The following is an 18871-nucleotide window of genomic DNA, read 5'->3' as shown; positions in this document are numbered from 1 at the left end:
CCCGCAGGAGCCATCGTGTCCAGCCCCTGCCCAAGGCAGGACCAACCCAACCCCATCAGCCCAGCCAGGGCTTGGGCAGGCCGGGACCTAGAAACCCCCCGCCCCTCCCTCAGCAACCCATCCCGGTGGTTCTCCCCTCCCCTCCCCCGGGTACGCACTGTGAATGACATTGGAGGCATAGAATTCAGGGTCCTGCGGGTTCACGGTGGCTGCCTCTGTGCAGAATCGCTGGATATTTTCTGCCAGGTACCAGCTCTGGTTTTCATCAAAGACTGAAAACATCACGACCCTCGTCTCATCCGACATCATCTGGGAAGCAGAGAGGAAGGGGGTCATCCATCGCCTGGGGTGGGAACTGACCCTCAGAGTCACAGCCCCCGGCCGGGCAGGATGAGCAGTGCCGCCTCACCCCACAGCGCACCGCAGCCTGCTTGCTACTGGTCTCAGGGCCTCTGCTGGGATGGCCAGGCCACTCTCACTGGTGCCGGGGCGACAGAAGGGCCCATCAGGAAAGGGAACTGCTGGCTGCTGGCTCTCCCAACCCTGCCCAACCCCTGACCCAGCCTCAAGCGTGCATCGTTCCCCTCTGGACGCCCAGAGAGCTCCAGCCACTGTCCTGCCTCCTTGCCAGAGAGGCTGTGAAGGCCAGGACCGTCGCAGGGTTCAGGCAAGAGCCTGAGGTCAGGTCCGTCAGCAGCTGAGCCAGGATGGGCAGGGAGGGTGGCCCTGGCCTGTGTGTGTCAGGGCTGGGAATGGGTGACGGGGAGGGGTCACGTGGTGATTCCCTGCTCGGTTCCCTCCCTCGGGGGCACCTGGCGCTGGCCGCTGGTGGGCCCTGGGCTAGTTGGAGCCGAGGGGTGACCCAGGACGGCCAGCAACTCCGTTGTCATGTGCACACCTGGCGGCGCTCTGGCCTGCCCTTGGCTGCTCTGCCTGCCCAGCGCTCTGAGCCGGCTGGCAGCCCATGGCCACGCATGGACCGGTAGCTCTGCTGGTATCTGGCGCATGCTGCTGCCAAACTCCAGCCCAGAGCCCACGGCACATAGGCGCCGGCCAGGGGAGGAGAGGTCAGGGACGGCCAGCTCCAGACTGAAGCGCGGCAGCCCGGCTGAGCACATCTGAGCACCGAGCTGCTCTGCGCTCATGCGCCAAGCAGGGCTGGGGGCCTCTCTGGAGCAGGCTGACGCCTGCCTCATCCGGAGAAGTGCTGCGGAAAATTGTTTTCAATAAAATTCAGAAATGCTTCAATATTCATTATTGTTCTTTGTTAAATCGTAAAATGCGATTGTCATGGAATTTTCTCGCGGAACCTGGGTTCTGCGGAACACCATTTGGGAAACACGGCTCTAGACGGTGCGGGGTCCCGCCGCTCGAGGGCCCTTCCAGCTCCAGGGTGCTATGAGCTGAGGGCGCCCCTTAGAAACTGAAGTTATCCATCGTACGGATACGTGACCATGCACCTGAAAGCAGAACCAGCTGTCTGCACTGAAATGCAGGGGCCAGACTTGGGTGTGGTTGGTTCTGATGAATGCTGGTGGCATGGAAATTACCTGCAGCTCTTTAGCTAAGCAAACCTGCCACGTGGATCAGTGGGAGACGTGCCTCTGTCGGGGCTTTGGGGTCTGCGATGCACACGCACAAGGGGCATGTGCAAGCGCTGTCCTGCGGCACACGGCAAAGGCCAGGGATCCCTGCACCTTCCGGCCACGCCTCTGCAATGGCAGGTGGGTCACTGACAGGGAAGCGCTCACCTGATTCCCTCTCTGATCCATCGATTTTTTAGAGCAGAGCAAGAGGGGCCCGACCAGCCCCGAGGCCGTGTCTCGGACGGGGCTGATGGAGCTGTAGTAGAAACGGGACAGGCAGCGAGGATCCGAGCCAGTCGGCCCATCCTCAGTCGTCACTCTCCAGCTGTACGTGAACGTCTGGCCGGGCTCAACAGGTGTATCCTTCACGCCGAGGCCTGGGAACACAAACCCCAGAGCAATTCATGAGGTGTGGGCACACGGCGGGGCGGTCCCATGGGTAACATGGCCTGGAGGAGGGGAGGGACCCAGTGGCAGGTGTGGGCACACGGCGGGGCGGTCCCATGGGTAACATGGTCTGGAGGAGGGAAGGGACCCAGTGACAGGTGTGGGCACACGGCGGGGCGGTCCCATGGGTTACATGGTCTGGAGGAGGGGAGGGACCCAGTGGCAGGTGTGGGCACACGGCGGGGCGGTCCCATGGGTTACATGGTCTGGAGGAGGGGAGGGACCCAGTGACAGGTGTGGGCACACGGCGGGGCGGTCCCATGGGTTACATGGTCTGGAGGAGGGAAGGGACCCAGTGGCAGGTGTGGGCACACGGCGGGGCAGTCCCATGGGTTACATGGTCTGGAGGAGGGGAGGGACCCAGTGGCAGGTGTGGGCACACGGCAGGGCGGTCCCATGGGTTACATGGTCTGGAGGAGGGAAGGGACCCAGTGGTAGGTGTGGGCACACGGCGGGGCGGTCCCATGGGTTACATGGTCTGGAGGAGGGGAGGGACCCAGTGACAGGTGTGGGCACACGGCAGGGCGGTCCCATGGGTTACATGGTCTGGAGGAGGGAAGGGACCCAGTGACAGGTGTGGGCACACGGCAGGGCGGTCCCATGGGTTACATGGTCTGGAGGAGGGAAGGGACCCAGTGGCAGGTGTGGGCACACGGCGGGGCGGTCCCATGGGTTACATGGTCTGGAGGAGGGAAGGGACCCAGTGACAGGTGTGGGCACACGGCGGGGCGGTCCCATGGGTTACATGGTCTGGAGGAGGGGAGGGACCCAGTGGCAGGTGTGGGCACACGGCGGGGCGGTCCCATGGGTTACATGGTCTGGAGGAGGGAAGGGACCCAGTGGCAGGTGTGGGCACACGGCGGGGCGGTCCCATGGGTTACATGGTCTGGAGGAGGGGAGGGACCCAGTGGCAGGTGTGGGCACACGGCAGGGCGGTCCCATGGGTTACATGGTCTGGAGGAGGGAAGGGACCCAGTGGCAGGTGTGGGCACACGGCGGGGCGGTCCCATGGGTTACATGGTCTGGAGGAGGGGAGGGACCCAGTGGCAGGTGTGGGCACACGGCGGGGCGGTCCCATGGGTTACATGGTCTGGAGGAGGGGAGGGACCCAGTGGCAGGTGTGGGCACACGGCGGGGCGGTCCCATGGGTTACATGGTCTGGAGGAGGGGAGGGACCCAGTGACAGGTGTGGGCACACGGCGGGGCGGTCCCATGGGTAACATGGTCTGGAGGAGGGGAGGGACCCAGTGACAGGTGTGGGCACAAGGCGGGGCGGTCCCATGGGTTACATGGTCTGGAGGAGGGAAGGGACCCAGTGACAGGTGTGGGCACACGGCGGGGCGGTCCCATGGGTTACATGGTCTGCAGGAGGGGAGGGACCCAGTGGTAGGTGTGGGCACACGGCGGGGCGGTCCCATGGGTAACATGGTCTGGAGGAGGGGAGGGACCCAGTGGCAGGTGTGGGCACACGGCAGGGCGGTCCCATGGGTTACATGGTCTGGAGGAGGGGAGGGACCCAGTGGCAGGTGTGGGCACACGGCGGGGCGGTCCCATGGGTTACATGGTCTGGAGGAGGGAAGGGACCCAGTGGCAGGTGTGGGCACACGGCGGGGCGGTCCCATGGGTTACATGGTCTGGAGGAGGGAAGGGACCCAGTGGCAGGTGTGGGCACACGGCGGGGCGGTCCCATGGGTTACATGGTCTGGAGGAGGGGAGGGACCCAGTGGTAGGTGTGGGCACACGGCGGGGCGGTCCCATGGGTTACATGGTCTGGAGGAGGGGAGGGACCCAGTGGCAGGTGTGGGCACACGGCGGGGCGGTCCCATGGGTTACATGGTCTGGAGGAGGGGAGGGACCCAGTGGCAGGTGTGGGCACACGGCGGGGCGGTCCCATGGGTTACATGGTCTGGAGGAGGGAAGGGACCCAGTGGCAGGTGTGGGCACACGGCGGGGCGGTCCCATGGGTTACATGGTCTGGAGGAGGGGAGGGACCCAGTGACAGGTGTGGGCACACGGCGGGGCGGTCCCATGGGTTACATGGTCTGGAGGAGGGAAGGGACCCAGTGACAGGTGTGGGCACACGGCGGGGCGGTCCCATGGGTTACATGGTCTGGAGGAGGGAAGGGACCCAGTGACAGGTGTGGGCACACGGCAGGGCGGTCCCATGGGTTACATGGTCTGGAGGAGGGGAGGGACCCAGTGGCAGGTGTGGGCACACGGCGGGGCGGTCCCATGGGTTACATGGTCTGGAGGAGGGAAGGGACCCAGTGACAGGTGTGGGCACACGGCGGGGCGGTCCCATGGGTTACATGGTCTGGAGGAGGGAAGGGACCCAGTGACAGGTGTGGGCACACGGCAGGGCGGTCCCATGGGTTACATGGTCTGGAGGAGGGGAGGGACCCAGTGGCAGGTGTGGGCACACGGCGGGGCGGTCCCATGGGTTACATGGTCTGGAGGAGGGAAGGGACCCAGTGACAGGTGTGGGCACACGGCGGGGCGGTCCCATGGGTTACATGATCTGGAGGAGGGGAGGGACCCAGTGGCAGGTGTGGGCACACGGCGGGGCGGTCCCATGGGTTACATGGTCTGGAGGAGGGAAGGGACCCAGTGGTAGGTGTGGGCACACGGCGGGGCGGTCCCATGGGTTACATGGTCTGGAGGAGGGAAGGGACCCAGTGGCAGGTGTGGGCACACGGCGGGGCGGTCCCATGGGTTACATGGTCTGGAGGAGGGAAGGGACCCAGTGGTAGGTGTGGGCACACGGCAGGGCGGTCCCATGGGTTACATGGTCTGGAGGAGGGGAGGGACCCAGTGACAGGTGTGGGCACACGGCAGGGCGGTCCCATGGGTTACATGGTCTGGAGGAGGGAGGGACCCAGTGACAGGTGTGGGCACACGGTGGGGGGGTCCCATGGGTTACATGGTCTGGAGGAGGGGAGGGACCCAGTGACAGGTGTGGGCACACGGCGGGGCGGTCCCATGGGTTACATGGTCTGGAGGAGGGGAGGGACCCAGTGGTAGGTGTGGGCACACGGCGGGGCGGTCCCATGGGTTACATGGTCTGGAGGAGGGGAGGGACCCAGTGGCAGGTGTGGGCACACGGCGGGGCGGTCCCATGGGTAACATGGTCTGGAGGAGGGAGGGACCCAGTGACAGGTGTGGGCACACGGCGGGGCGGTCCCATGGGTAACATGGTCTGGAGGAGGGAAGGGACCCAGTGGCAGGTGTGGGCACACGGCGGGGCGGTCCCATGGGTTACATGGTCTGGAGGAGGGGAGGGACCCAGTGACAGGTGTGGGCACACGGCGGGGCGGTCCCATGGGTTACATGGTCTGGAGGAGGGGAGGGACCCAGTGGCAGGTGTGGGCACACGGCGGGGCGGTCCCATGGGTTACATGGTCTGGAGGAGGGAAGGGACCCAGTGGCAGGTGTGGGCACACGGCGGGGCGGTCCCATGGGTTACATGGTCTGGAGGAGGGGAGGGACCCAGTGGCAGGTGTGGGCACACGGCGGGGCGGTCCCATGGGTTACATGGTCTGGAGGAGGGAAGGGACCCAGTGGTAGGTGTGGGCACACGGCGGGGCGGTCCCATGGGTTACATGGTCTGGAGGAGGGGAGGGACCCAGTGGCAGGTGTGGGCACACGGCGGGGCGGTCCCATGGGTAACATGGTCTGGAGGAGGGGAGGGACCCAGTGGCAGGTGTGGGCACACGGCGGGGCGGTCCCATGGGTTACATGGTCTGGAGGAGGGAAGGGACCCAGTGGCAGGTGTGGGCACACGGCGGGGCGGTCCCATGGGTTACATGGTCTGGAGGAGGGGAGGGACCCAGTGGCAGGTGTGGGCACACGGCGGGGCGGTCCCATGGGTTACATGGTCTGGAAGAGGGGAGGGACCCAGTGACAGGTGTGGGCACACGGCAGGGCGGTCCCATGGGTTACATGGTCTGGAGGAGGGGAGGGACCCAGTGGCAGGTGTGGGCACACGACGGGGCGGTCCCATGGGTTACATGGTCTGGAGGAGGGAAGGGACCCAGTGGCAGGTGTGGGCACACGGCGGGGCGGTCCCATGGGTTACATGGTCCGGAGGAGGGAAGGGACCCAGTGACAGGTGTGGGCACACGGCAGGGCGGTCCCATGGGTTACATGGTCTGGAGGAGGGGAGGGACCCAGTGACAGGTGTGGGCACACGGCGGGGCGGTCCCATGGGTTACATGGTCTGGAGGAGGGGAGGGACCCAGTGGTAGGTGTGGGCACACGGCGGGGCGGTCCCATGGGTTACATGGTCTGGAGGAGGGAAGGGACCCAGTGACAGGTGTGGGCACACGGCAGGGCGGTCCCATGGGTTACATGGTCTGGAGGAGGGAAGGGACCCAGTGGCAGGTGTGGGCACACGGCGGGGCGGTCCCATGGGTTACATGGTCTGGAGGAGGGAAGGGACCCAGTGGCAGGTGTGGGCACACGGCGGGGCGGTCCCATGGGTTACATGGTCTGGAGGAGGGGAGGGACCCAGTGACAGGTGTGGGCACACGGCAGGGCGGTCCCATGGGTTACATGGTCTGGAGGAGGGAAGGGACCCAGTGGCAGGTGTGGGCACACGGCGGGGCGGTCCCATGGGTTACATGGTCTGGAGGAGGGGAGGGACCCAGTGGCAGGTGTGGGCAAACGGCGGGGCGGTCCCATGGGTTACATGGTCTGGAGGAGGGGAGGGACCCAGTGGCAGGTGTGGGCACACGGCAGGGCGGTCCCATGGGTTACATGGTCTGGAGGAGGGGAGGGACCCAGTGGCAGGTGTGGGCACACGGCGGGGCGGTCCCATGGGTTACATGGTCTGGAGGAGGGGAGGGACCCAGTGGCAGGTGTGGACACACGGCGGGGCGGTCCCATGGGTTACATGGTCTGGAGGAGGGGAGGGACCCAGTGGCAGGTGTGGGCACACGGCGGGGCGGTCCCATGGGTTACATGGTCTGGAGGAGGGAAGGGACCCAGTGGTAGGTGTGGGCACACGGCAGGGCGGTCCCATGGGTTACATGGTCTGGAGGAGGGGAGGGACCCAGTGACAGGTGTGGGCACACGGCGGGGCGGTCCCATGGGTTACATGGTCTGGAGGAGGGGAGGGACCCAGTGACAGGTGTGGGCACACGGCGGGGCGGTCCCATGGGTTACATGGTCTGCAGGAGGGGAGGGACCCAGTGGTAGGTGTGGGCACACGGCGGGGCGGTCCCATGGGTAACATGGTCTGGAGGAGGGGAGGGACCCAGTGGCAGGTGTGGGCACACGGCAGGGCGGTCCCATGGGTTACATGGTCTGGAGGAGGGGAGGGACCCAGTGGCAGGTGTGGGCACACGGCGGGGCGGTCCCATGGGTTACATGGTCTGGAGGAGGGAAGGGACCCAGTGGCAGGTGTGGGCACACGGCGGGGCGGTCCCATGGGTTACATGGTCTGGAGGAGGGAAGGGACCCAGTGGCAGGTGTGGGCACACGGCGGGGCGGTCCCATGGGTTACATGGTCTGGAGGAGGGGAGGGACCCAGTGGTAGGTGTGGGCACACGGCGGGGCGGTCCCATGGGTTACATGGTCTGGAGGAGGGGAGGGACCCAGTGGCAGGTGTGGGCACACGGCGGGGCGGTCCCATGGGTTACATGGTCTGGAGGAGGGGAGGGACCCAGTGGCAGGTGTGGGCACACGGCGGGGCGGTCCCATGGGTTACATGGTCTGGAGGAGGGAAGGGACCCAGTGGCAGGTGTGGGCACACGGCGGGGCGGTCCCATGGGTTACATGGTCTGGAGGAGGGGAGGGACCCAGTGACAGGTGTGGGCACACGGCGGGGCGGTCCCATGGGTTACATGGTCTGGAGGAGGGAAGGGACCCAGTGACAGGTGTGGGCACACGGCGGGGCGGTCCCATGGGTTACATGGTCTGGAGGAGGGAAGGGACCCAGTGACAGGTGTGGGCACACGGCAGGGCGGTCCCATGGGTTACATGGTCTGGAGGAGGGGAGGGACCCAGTGGCAGGTGTGGGCACACGGCGGGGCGGTCCCATGGGTTACATGGTCTGGAGGAGGGAAGGGACCCAGTGACAGGTGTGGGCACACGGCGGGGCGGTCCCATGGGTTACATGGTCTGGAGGAGGGAAGGGACCCAGTGACAGGTGTGGGCACACGGCAGGGCGGTCCCATGGGTTACATGGTCTGGAGGAGGGGAGGGACCCAGTGGCAGGTGTGGGCACACGGCGGGGCGGTCCCATGGGTTACATGGTCTGGAGGAGGGGAGGGACCCAGTGGCAGGTGTGGGCACACGGCGGGGCGGTCCCATGGGTTACATGGTCTGGAGGAGGGGAGGGACCCAGTGGTAGGTGTGGGCACACGGCGGGGCGGTCCCATGGGTTACATGGTCTGGAGGAGGGAAGGGACCCAGTGGCAGGTGTGGGCACACGGCGGGGCGGTCCCATGGGTTACATGGTCTGGAGGAGGGAAGGGACCCAGTGGCAGGTGTGGGCACACGGCGGGGCGGTCCCATGGGTTACATGGTCTGGAGGAGGGAAGGGACCCAGTGACAGGTGTGGGCACACGGCAGGGCGGTCCCATGGGTTACATGGTCTGGAGGAGGGAGGGACCCAGTGACAGGTGTGGGCACACGGTGGGGGGGTCCCATGGGTTACATGGTCTGGAGGAGGGGAGGGACCCAGTGACAGGTGTGGGCACACGGCGGGGCGGTCCCATGGGTTACATGGTCTGGAGGAGGGGAGGGACCCAGTGGTAGGTGTGGGCACACGGCGGGGCGGTCCCATGGGTTACATGGTCTGGAGGAGGGAGGGACCCAGTGGCAGGTGTGGGCACACGGCGGGGCGGTCCCATGGGTTACATGGTCTGGAGGAGGGAGGGACCCAGTGGCAGGTGTGGGCACACGGCGGGGCGGTCCCATGGGTTACATGGTCTGGAGGAGGGGAGGGACCCAGTGGCAGGTGTGGGCACACGGCGGGGCGGTCCCATGGGTAACATGGTCTGGAGGAGGGAGGGACCCAGTGACAGGTGTGGGCACACGGCGGGGCGGTCCCATGGGTAACATGGTCTGGAGGAGGGAAGGGACCCAGTGGCAGGTGTGGGCACACGGCGGGGCGGTCCCATGGGTTACATGGTCTGGAGGAGGGGAGGGACCCAGTGACAGGTGTGGGCACACGGCGGGGCGGTCCCATGGGTTACATGGTCTGGAGGAGGGGAGGGACCCAGTGGCAGGTGTGGGCACACGGCGGGGCGGTCCCATGGGTTACATGGTCTGGAGGAGGGAAGGGACCCAGTGGCAGGTGTGGGCACACGGCGGGGCGGTCCCATGGGTTACATGGTCTGGAGGAGGGGAGGGACCCAGTGGCAGGTGTGGGCACACGGCGGGGCGGTCCCATGGGTTACATGGTCTGGAGGAGGGAAGGGACCCAGTGGCAGGTGTGGGCACACGGCGGGGCGGTCCCATGGGTTACATGGTCTGGAGGAGGGGAGGGACCCAGTGGCAGGTGTGGGCACACGGCGGGGCGGTCCCATGGGTTACATGGTCTGGAGGAGGGGAGGGACCCAGTGGCAGGTGTGGGCACACGGCGGGGCGGTCCCATGGGTTACATGGTCTGGAGGAGGGAAGGGACCCAGTGGCAGGTGTGGGCACACGGCGGGGCGGTCCCATGGGTTACATGGTCTGGAGGAGGGGAGGGACCCAGTGGCAGGTGTGGGCACACGGCGGGGCGGTCCCATGGGTTACATGGTCTGGAGGAGGGAAGGGACCCAGTGGCAGGTGTGGGCACACGGCGGGGCGGTCCCATGGGTTACATGGTCTGGAGGAGGGAAGGGACCCAGTGACAGGTGTGGGCACACGGCGGGGCGGTCCCATGGGTTACATGGTCTGGAGGAGGGGAGGGACCCAGTGGCAGGTGTGGGCACACGGCAGGGCGGTCCCATGGGTTACATGGTCTGGAGGAGGGGAGGGACCCAGTGGCAGGTGTGGGCACACGGCGGGGCGGTCCCATGGGTTACATGGTCTGGAGGAGGGGAGGGACCCAGTGACAGGTGTGGGCACACGGCGGGGCGGTCCCATGGGTTACATGGTCTGGAGGAGGGGAGGGACCCAGTGACAGGTGTGGGCACACGGCGGGGCGGTCCCATGGGTTACATGGTCTGGAGGAGGGGAGGGACCCAGTGGCAGGTGTGGGCACACGGCGGGGCGGTCCCATGGGTTACATGGTCTGGAGGAGGGGAGGGACCCAGTGGCAGGTGTGGGCACACGGCGGGGCGGTCCCATGGGTTACATGGTCTGGAGGAGGGGAGGGACCCAGTGACAGGTGTGGGCACACGGCGGGGCGGTCCCATGGGTTACATGGTCTGGAGGAGGGGAGGGACCCAGTGGTAGGTGTGGGCACACGGCGGGGCGGTCCCATGGGTTACATGGTCTGGAGGAGGGGAGGGACCCAGTGGCAGGTGTGGGCACACGGCGGGGCGGTCCCATGGGTTACATGGTCTGGAGGAGGGGAGGGACCCAGTGACAGGTGTGGGCACACGGCGGGGCGGTCCCATGGGTTACATGGTCTGGAGGAGGGAAGGGACCCAGTGGCAGGTGTGGGCACACGGCGGGGCGGTCCCATGGGTTACATGGTCTGGAGGAGGGGAGGGACCCAGTGGCAGGTGTGGGCACACGGCGGGGCGGTCCCATGGGTTACATGGTCTGGAGGAGGGAAGGGACCCAGTGACAGGTGTGGGCACACGGCAGGGCGGTCCCATGGGTTACATGGTCTGGAGGAGGGAGGGACCCAGTGGCAGGTGTGGGCACACGGCGGGGCGGTCCCATGGGTTACATGGTCTGGAGGAGGGGAGGGACCCAGTGGCAGGTGTGGGCACACGGCGGGGCGGTCCCATGGGTTACATGGTCTGGAGGAGGGAAGGGACCCAGTGGCAGGTGTGGGCACACGGCGGGGCGGTCCCATGGGTTACATGGTCTGGAGGAGGGAAGGGACCCAGTGGCAGGTGTGGGCACACGGCGGGGCGGTCCCATGGGTTACATGGTCTGGAGGAGGGAAGGGACCCAGTGACAGGTGTGGGCACACGGCGGGGCGGTCCCATGGGTTACATGGTCTGGAGGAGGGGAGGGACCCAGTGGCAGGTGTGGGCACACGGCGGGGCGGTCCCATGGGTTACATGGTCTGGAGGAGGGAAGGGACCCAGTGACAGGTGTGGGCACACGGCGGGGCGGTCCCATGGGTTACATGGTCTGGAGGAGGGAAGGGACCCAGTGGCAGGTGTGGGCACACGGCAGGGCGGTCCCATGGGTTACATGGTCTGGAGGAGGGGAGGGACCCAGTGGCAGGTGTGGGCACACGGCGGGGCGGTCCCATGGGTTACATGGTCTGGAGGAGGGGAGGGACCCAGTGGCAGGTGTGGGCACACGGCGGGGCGGTCCCATGGGTTACATGGTCTGGAGGAGGGGAGGGACCCAGTGACAGGTGTGGGCACACGGCGGGGCGGTCCCATGGGTTACATGGTCTGGAGGAGGGGAGGGACCCAGTGGCAGGTGTGGGCACACGGCGGGGCGGTCCCATGGGTTACATGGTCTGGAGGAGGGAAGGGACCCAGTGGCAGGTGTGGGCACACGGCGGGGCGGTCCCATGGGTTACATGGTCTGGAGGAGGGGAGGGACCCAGTGACAGGTGTGGGCACACGGCGGGGCGGTCCCATGGGTTACATGGTCTGGAGGAGGGGAGGGACCCAGTGGCAGGTGTGGGCACACGGCGGGGCGGTCCCATGGGTTACATGGTCTGGAGGAGGGGAGGGACCCAGTGACAGGTGTGGGCACACGGCGGGGCGGTCCCATGGGTTACATGGTCTGGAGGAGGGGAGGGACCCAGTGGCAGGTGTGGGCACACGGCGGGGCGGTCCCATGGGTTACATGGTCTGGAGGAGGGAAGGGACCCAGTGGCAGGTGTGGGCACACGGCGGGGCGGTCCCATGGGTTACATGGTCTGGAGGAGGGGAGGGACCCAGTGACAGGTGTGGGCACACGGCGGGGCGGTCCCATGGGTTACATGGTCTGGAGGAGGGGAGGGACCCAGTGGCAGGTGTGGGCACACGGCGGGGCGGTCCCATGGGTTACATGGTCTGGAGGAGGGGAGGGACCCAGTGACAGGTGTGGGCACACGGCGGGGCGGTCCCATGGGTTACATGGTCTGGAGGAGGGGAGGGACCCAGTGGCAGGTGTGGGCACACGGCGGGGCGGTCCCATGGGTTACATGGTCTGGAGGAGGGGAGGGACCCAGTGGCAGGTGTGGGCACACGGCGGGGCGGTCCCATGGGTTACATGGTCTGGAGGAGGGAAGGGACCCAGTGACAGGTGTGGGCACACGGCGGGGCGGTCCCATGGGTTACATGGTCTGGAGGAGGGGAGGGACCCAGTGGCAGGTGGGGGCACACGGCGGGGCGGTCCCATGGGTTACATGGTCTGGAGGAGGGGAGGGACCCAGTGGCAGGTGTGGGCACACGGCGGGGCGGTCCCATGGGTTACATGGTCTGGAGGAGGGGAGGGACCCAGTGACAGGTGTGGGCACACGGCGGGGCGGTCCCATGGGTTACATGGTCTGGAGGAGGGGAGGGACCCAGTGGCAGGTGTGGGCACACGGCGGGGCGGTCCCATGGGTTACATGGTCTGGAGGAGGGGAGGGACCCAGTGACAGGTGTGGGCACACGGCGGGGCGGTCCCATGGGTTACATGGTCTGGAGGAGGGGAGGGACCCAGTGGCAGGTGTGGGCACACGGCGGGGCGGTCCCATGGGTTACATGGTCTGGAGGAGGGGAGGGACCCAGTGGCAGGTGTGGGCACACGGCGGGGCGGTCCCATGGGTTACATGGTCTGGAGGAGGGAAGGGACCCAGTGGCAGGTGTGGGCACACGGCGGGGCGGTCCCATGGGTTACATGGTCTGGAGGAGGGAGGGACCCAGTGGCAGGTGTGGGCACACGGCGGGGCGGTCCCATGGGTTACATGGTCTGGAGGGGAGGGACCCAGTGGCAGGTGTGGGCACACGGCGGGGCGGTCCCATGGGTTACATGGTCTGGAGGAGGGAAGGGACCCAGTGACAGGTGTGGGCACACGGCGGGGCGGTCCCATGGGTTACATGGTCTGGAGGAGGGGAGGGACCCAGTGGCAGGTGTGGGCACACGGCGGGGCGGTCCCATGGGTTACATGGTCTGGAGGAGGGGAGGGACCCAGTGGCAGGTGTGGGCACACGGCGGGGCGGTCCCATGGGTTACATGGTCTGGAGGAGGGGAGGGACCCAGTGGCAGGTGTGGGCACACGGCGGGGCGGTCCCATGGGTTACATGGTCTGGAGGAGGGGAGGGACCCAGTGGCAGGTGTGGGCACACGGCGGGGCGGTCCCATGGGTTACATGGTCTGGAGGAGGGGAGGGACCCAGTGGCAGGTGTGGGCACACGGCAGGGCGGTCCCATGGGTTACATGGTCTGGAGGAGGGAAGGGACCCAGTGGCAGGTGTGGGCACACGGCAGGGCGGTCCCATGGGTTACATGGTCTGGAGGAGGGGAGGGACCCAGTGGTAGGTGTGGGCACACGGCGGGGCGGTCCCATGGGTTACATGGTCTGGAGGAGGGGAGGGACCCAGTGACAGGTGTGGGCACACGGCGGGGCGGTCCCATGGGTTACATGGTCTGGAGGAGGGGAGGGACCCAGTGGCAGGTGTGGGCACACGGCGGGGCGGTCCCATGGGTTACATGGTCTGGAGGAGGGAAGGGACCCAGTGGCAGGTGTGGGCACACGGCGGGGCGGTCCCATGGGTTACATGGTCTGGAGGAGGGGAGGGACCCAGTGACAGGTGTGGGCACACGGCGGGGCGGTCCCATGGGTTACATGGTCTGGAGGAGGGGAGGGACCCAGTGACAGGTGTGGGCACACGGCGGGGCGGTCCCATGGGTTACATGGTCTGGAGGAGGGAAGGGACCCAGTGGCAGGTGTGGGCACACGGCGGGGCGGTCCCATGGGTTACATGGTCTGGAGGAGGGGAGGGACCCAGTGGCAGGTGTGGGCACACGGCAGGGCGGTCCCATGGGTTACATGGTCTGGAGGAGGGGAGGGACCCAGTGGCAGGTGTGGGCACACGGCGGGGCGGTCCCATGGGTTACATGGTCTGGAGGAGGGGAGGGACCCAGTGGCAGGTGTGGGCACACGGCAGGGCGGTCCCATGGGTTACATGGTCTGGAGGAGGGAAGGGACCCAGTGGCAGGTGTGGGCACACGGCGGGGCGGTCCCATGGGTTACATGGTCTGGAGGAGGGGAGGGACCCAGTGACAGGTGTGGGCACACGGCGGGGCGGTCCCATGGGTTACATGGTCTGGAGGAGGGAAGGGACCCAGTGACAGGTGTGGGCACACGGCGGGGCGGTCCCATGGGTTACATGGTCTGGAGGAGGGGAGGGACCCAGTGGCAGGTGTGGGCACACGGCGGGGCGGTCCCATGGGTTACATGGTCTGGAGGAGGGAAGGGACCCAGTGGCAGGTGTGGGCACACGGCGGGGCGGTCCCATGGGTTACATGGTCTGGAGGAGGGAAGGGACCCAGTGACAGGTGTGGGCACACGGCGGGGCGGTCCCATGGGTTACATGGTCTGGAGGAGGGGAGGGACCCAGTGACAGGTGTGGGCACACGGCGGGGCGGTCCCATGGGTTACATGGTCTGGAGGAGGGAAGGGACCCAGTGACAGGTGTGGGCACACGGCGGGGCGGTCCCATGGGTTACATGGTCTGGAGGAGGGAAGGGACCCAGTGGCAGGTGTGGGCACACGGCGGGGCGGTCCCATGGGTTACATGGTCTGGAGGAGGGGAGGGACCCAGTGGCAGGTGTGGGCACACGGCGGGGCGGTCCCATGGGTTACATGGTCTGGAGGAGGGGAGGGACCCAGTGACAGGTGTGGGCACACGGCGGGGCGGTCCCATGGGTTACATGGTCTGGAGGAGGGAAGGGACCCAGTGACAGGTGTGGGCACATGGCGGGGCGGTCCCATGGGTTACATGGTCTGGAGGAGGGAGGGACCCAGTGGCAGGTGTGGGCACACGGCGGGGCGGTCCCATGGGTTACATGGTCTGGAGGAGGGGAGGGACCCAGTGACAGGTGTGGGCACACGGCGGGGCGGTCCCATGGGTTACATGGTCTGGAGGAGGGAAGGGACCCAGTGACAGGTGTGGGCACACGGCGGGGCGGTCCCATGGGTTACATGGTCTGGAGGAGGGGAGGGACCCAGTGGCAGGTGTGGGCACACGGCGGGGCGGTCCCATGGGTTACATGGTCTGGAGGAGGGGAGGGACCCAGTGGTAGGTGTGGGCACACGGCGGGGCGGTCCCATGGGTTACATGGTCTGGAGGAGGGAAGGGACCCAGTGACAGGTGTGGGCACACGGCGGGGCGGTCCCATGGGTTACATGGTCTGGAGGAGGGAAGGGACCCAGTGGCAGGTGTGGGCACACGGCAGGGCGGTCCCATGGGTTACATGGTCTGGAGGAGGGAAGGGACCCAGTGGCAGGTGTGGGCACACGGCAGGGCGGTCCCATGGGTTACATGGTCCGGAGGAGGGGAGGGACCCAGTGGTAGGTGTGGGCACACGGCGGGGCGGTCCCATGGGTTACATGGTCTGGAGGAGGGGAGGGACCCAGTGGCAGGTGTGGGCACACGGCGGGGCGGTCCCATGGGTTACATGGTCTGGAGGAGGGGAGGGACCCAGTGGCAGGTGTGGGCACACGGCGGGGCGGTCCCATGGGTAACATGGTCTGGAGGAGGGGAGGGACCCAGTGGCAGGTGTGGGCACACGGCGGGGCGGTCCCATGGGTTACATGGTCTGGAGGAGGGGAGGGACCCAGTGACAGGTGTGGGCACACGGCGGGGCGGTCCCATGGGTTACATGGTCTGGAGGAGGGAAGGGACCCAGTGACAGGTGTGGGCACACGGCGGGGCGGTCCCATGGGTTACATGGTCTGGAGGAGGGAAGGGACCCAGTGACAGGTGTGGGCACACGGCGGGGCGGTCCCATGGGTTACATGGTCTGGAGGAGGGAAGGGACCCAGTGGCAGGTGTGGGCACACGGCGGGGCGGTCCCATGGGTTACATGGTCTGGAGGAGGGAAGGGACCCAGTGACAGGTGTGGGCACACGGCGGGGCGGTCCCATGGGTTACATGGTCTGGAGGAGGGGAGGGACCCAGTGACAGGTGTGGGCACACGGCGGGGCGGTCCCATGGGTTACATGGTCTGGAGGAGGGGAGGGACCCAGTGGCAGGTGTGGGCACACGGCGGGGCGGTCCCATGGGTTACATGGTCTGGAGGAGGGGAGGGACCCAGTGACAGGTGTGGGCACACGGCAGGGCGGTCCCATGGGTTACATGGTCTGGAGGAGGGAAGGGACCCAGTGACAGGTGTGGGCACACGGCGGGGCGGTCCCATGGGTTACATGGTCTGGAGGAGGGAGGGACCCAGTGACAGGTGTGGGCACACGGCGGGGCGGTCCCATGGGTTACATGGTCTGGAGGAGGGAAGGGACCCAGTGGCAGGTGTGGGCACACGGCGGGGCGGTCCCATGGGTAACATGGTCTGGAGGAGGGGAGGGACCCAGTGGCAGGTGTGGGCACACGGCAGGGCGGTCCCATGGGTTACATGGTCTGGAGGAGGGGAGGGACCCAGTGGCAGGTGTGGGCACACGGCAGGGCGGTCCCATGGGTTACATGGTCTGGAGGAGGGGAGGGACCCAGTGGCAGGTGTGAGCACACGGCGGGGCGGTCCCATGGGTTACATGGTCTGGAGGAGGGAAGGGACCCAGTGACAGGTGTGGGCACACGGCGGGGCGGTCCCATGGGTTACATGGTCTGGAGGAGGGGAGGGACCCAGTGGCAGGTGTGAGCACACGGCGGGGCGGTCCCATGGGTTACATGGTCTGGAGGAGGGGAGGGACCCAGTGACAGGTGTGGGCACACGGCGGGGCGGTCCCATGGGTTACATGGTCTGGAGGAGGGGAGGGACCCAGTGACAGGTGTGGGCACACGGCGGGGCGGTCCCATGGGTTACATGGTCTGGAGGAGGGGAGGGACCCAGTGGCAGGTGTGGGCACACGGCAGGGCGGTCCCATGCGTTACATGGTCTGGAGGAGGGGAGGGACCCAGTGACAGGTGTGGGCACACGGCGGGGCGGTCCCATGGGTTACATGGTCTGGAGGAGGGAAGGGACCCAGTGGCAGGTGTGAGCACACGGCGGGGCGGTCCCATGGGTTACATGGTCTGGAGGAGGGGAGGGACCCAGTGACAGGTGTGAGCACACGGCGGGGCGGTCCCATGGGTTACATGGTCTGGAGGAGGGGAGGGACCCAGTGGCAGGTGTGGGCACACGGCGGGGCGGTCCCATGGGTTACATGGTCTGGAGGAGGGAAGGGACCCAGTGGCAGGTGTGGGCACACGGCAGGGCAGTCCCATGGGTTACATGGTCTGGAGGAGGGAAGGGACCCAGTGGCAGGTGTGGGCACACGGCAGGGCGGTCCCATGGGTTACATGGTCTGCAGGAGGGAAGGGACCCAGTGGCAGGTGTGGGCACACGGCGGGGCGGTCCCATGGGTTACATGGTCCGGAGGAGGGAAGGGACCCAGTGGCAGGTGTGGGCACACGGCAGGGCAGTCCCATGGGTTACATGGTCTGGAGGAGGGGAGGGACCCAGTGGCAGGTGTGGGCACACGGCAGGGCAGTCCCATGGGTTACATGGTCTGGAGGAGGGGAGGGACCCAGTGACAGGTGTGGGCACACGGCGGGGCGGTCCCATGGGTTACATGGTCTGGAGGAGGGGAGGGACCCAGTGACAGGTGTGGGCACACGGCAGGGCGGTCCCATGGGTTACATGGTCTGGAGGAGGGGAGGGACCCAGTGACAGGTGTGGGCACACGGCGGGGCGGTCTCATGGGTTACATGGTCTGGAGGAGGGGAGGGACCCAGTGGCAGGTGTGGGCACACGGCGGGGCGGTCCCATGGGTTACATGGTCTGGAGGAGGGGAGGGACCCAGTGACAGGTGTGGGCACACGGCGGGGCGGTCCCATGGGTTACATGGTCTGGAGGAGGGGAGGGACCCAGTGACAGGTGTGGGCACACGGCGGGGCGGTCCCATGGGTTACATGGTCTGGAGGAGGGGAGGGACCCAGTGGCAGGTGTGGGCACACGGCGGGGCGGTCCCATGGGTTACATGGTCTGGAGGAGGGGAGGGACCCAGTGACAGGTGTGGGCACACGGCAGGGCGGTCCCATGGGTTACATGGTCTGGAGGAGGGAAGGGACCCAGTGGCAGGTGTGGGCACACGGCGGGGCGGTCCCATGGGTTACATGGTCTGGAGGAGGGGAGGGACCCAGTGGCAGGTGTGGGCACACGGCGGGGCGGTCCCATGGGTTACATGGTCTGGAGGAGGGGAGGGACCCAGTGGCAGGTGTGGGCACACGGCGGGGCGGTCCCATGGGTTACATGGTCTGGAGGAGGGGAGGGACCCAGTGGCAGGTGTGGGCACACGGCGGGGCGGTCCCATGGGTTACATGGTCTGGAGGAGGGGAGGGACCCAGTGGCAGGTGTGGGCACACGGCGGGGCGGTCCCATGGGTTACATGGTCTGGAGGAGGGGAGGGACCCAGTGGCAGGTGTGGGCACACGGCAGGGCGGTCCCATGGGTTACATGGTCTGGAGGAGGGAAGGGACCCAGTGGCAGGTGTGGGCACACGGCGGGGCGGTCCCATGGGTTACATGGTCTGGAGGAGGGAAGGGACCCAGTGGCAGGTGTGGGCACACGGCAGGGCGGTCC

At 67.1% G+C, this 18871-nt stretch overlaps 1 protein-coding gene across 7 annotated transcripts in view; it reads right to left on the bottom strand.

The window, feature by feature from the left end:
* Positions 1–18871, bottom strand: part of F8 (coagulation factor VIII) — a 92824-nt gene that overhangs the window by 22996 nt on the left and 50957 nt on the right. For all 7 annotated transcript variants that reach the window (XM_075941246.2, XM_075941247.2, XM_075941252.2 and 4 more), the window contains 2 exons: positions 1752–1963; positions 159–309 (listed from right to left, as the gene is read on the bottom strand). In XM_075941246.2, coding sequence (XP_075797361.2) covers positions 159–309; positions 1752–1963 — 363 coding nt within the window. The remainder of the gene's footprint in view (positions 1–158; positions 310–1751; positions 1964–18871) is intronic.

This window comes from Pelodiscus sinensis, chromosome 13, assembly GCF_052426305.1.
Source record: "Pelodiscus sinensis isolate ZL-2025 chromosome 13, ASM5242630v1, whole genome shotgun sequence".
Lineage (NCBI taxonomy): Eukaryota > Metazoa > Chordata > Testudines > Trionychidae > Pelodiscus > Pelodiscus sinensis.
The sequence above is the reverse complement of the archived record's forward strand: the minus strand, read 5'-3'. Positions and strand labels throughout refer to the sequence as shown.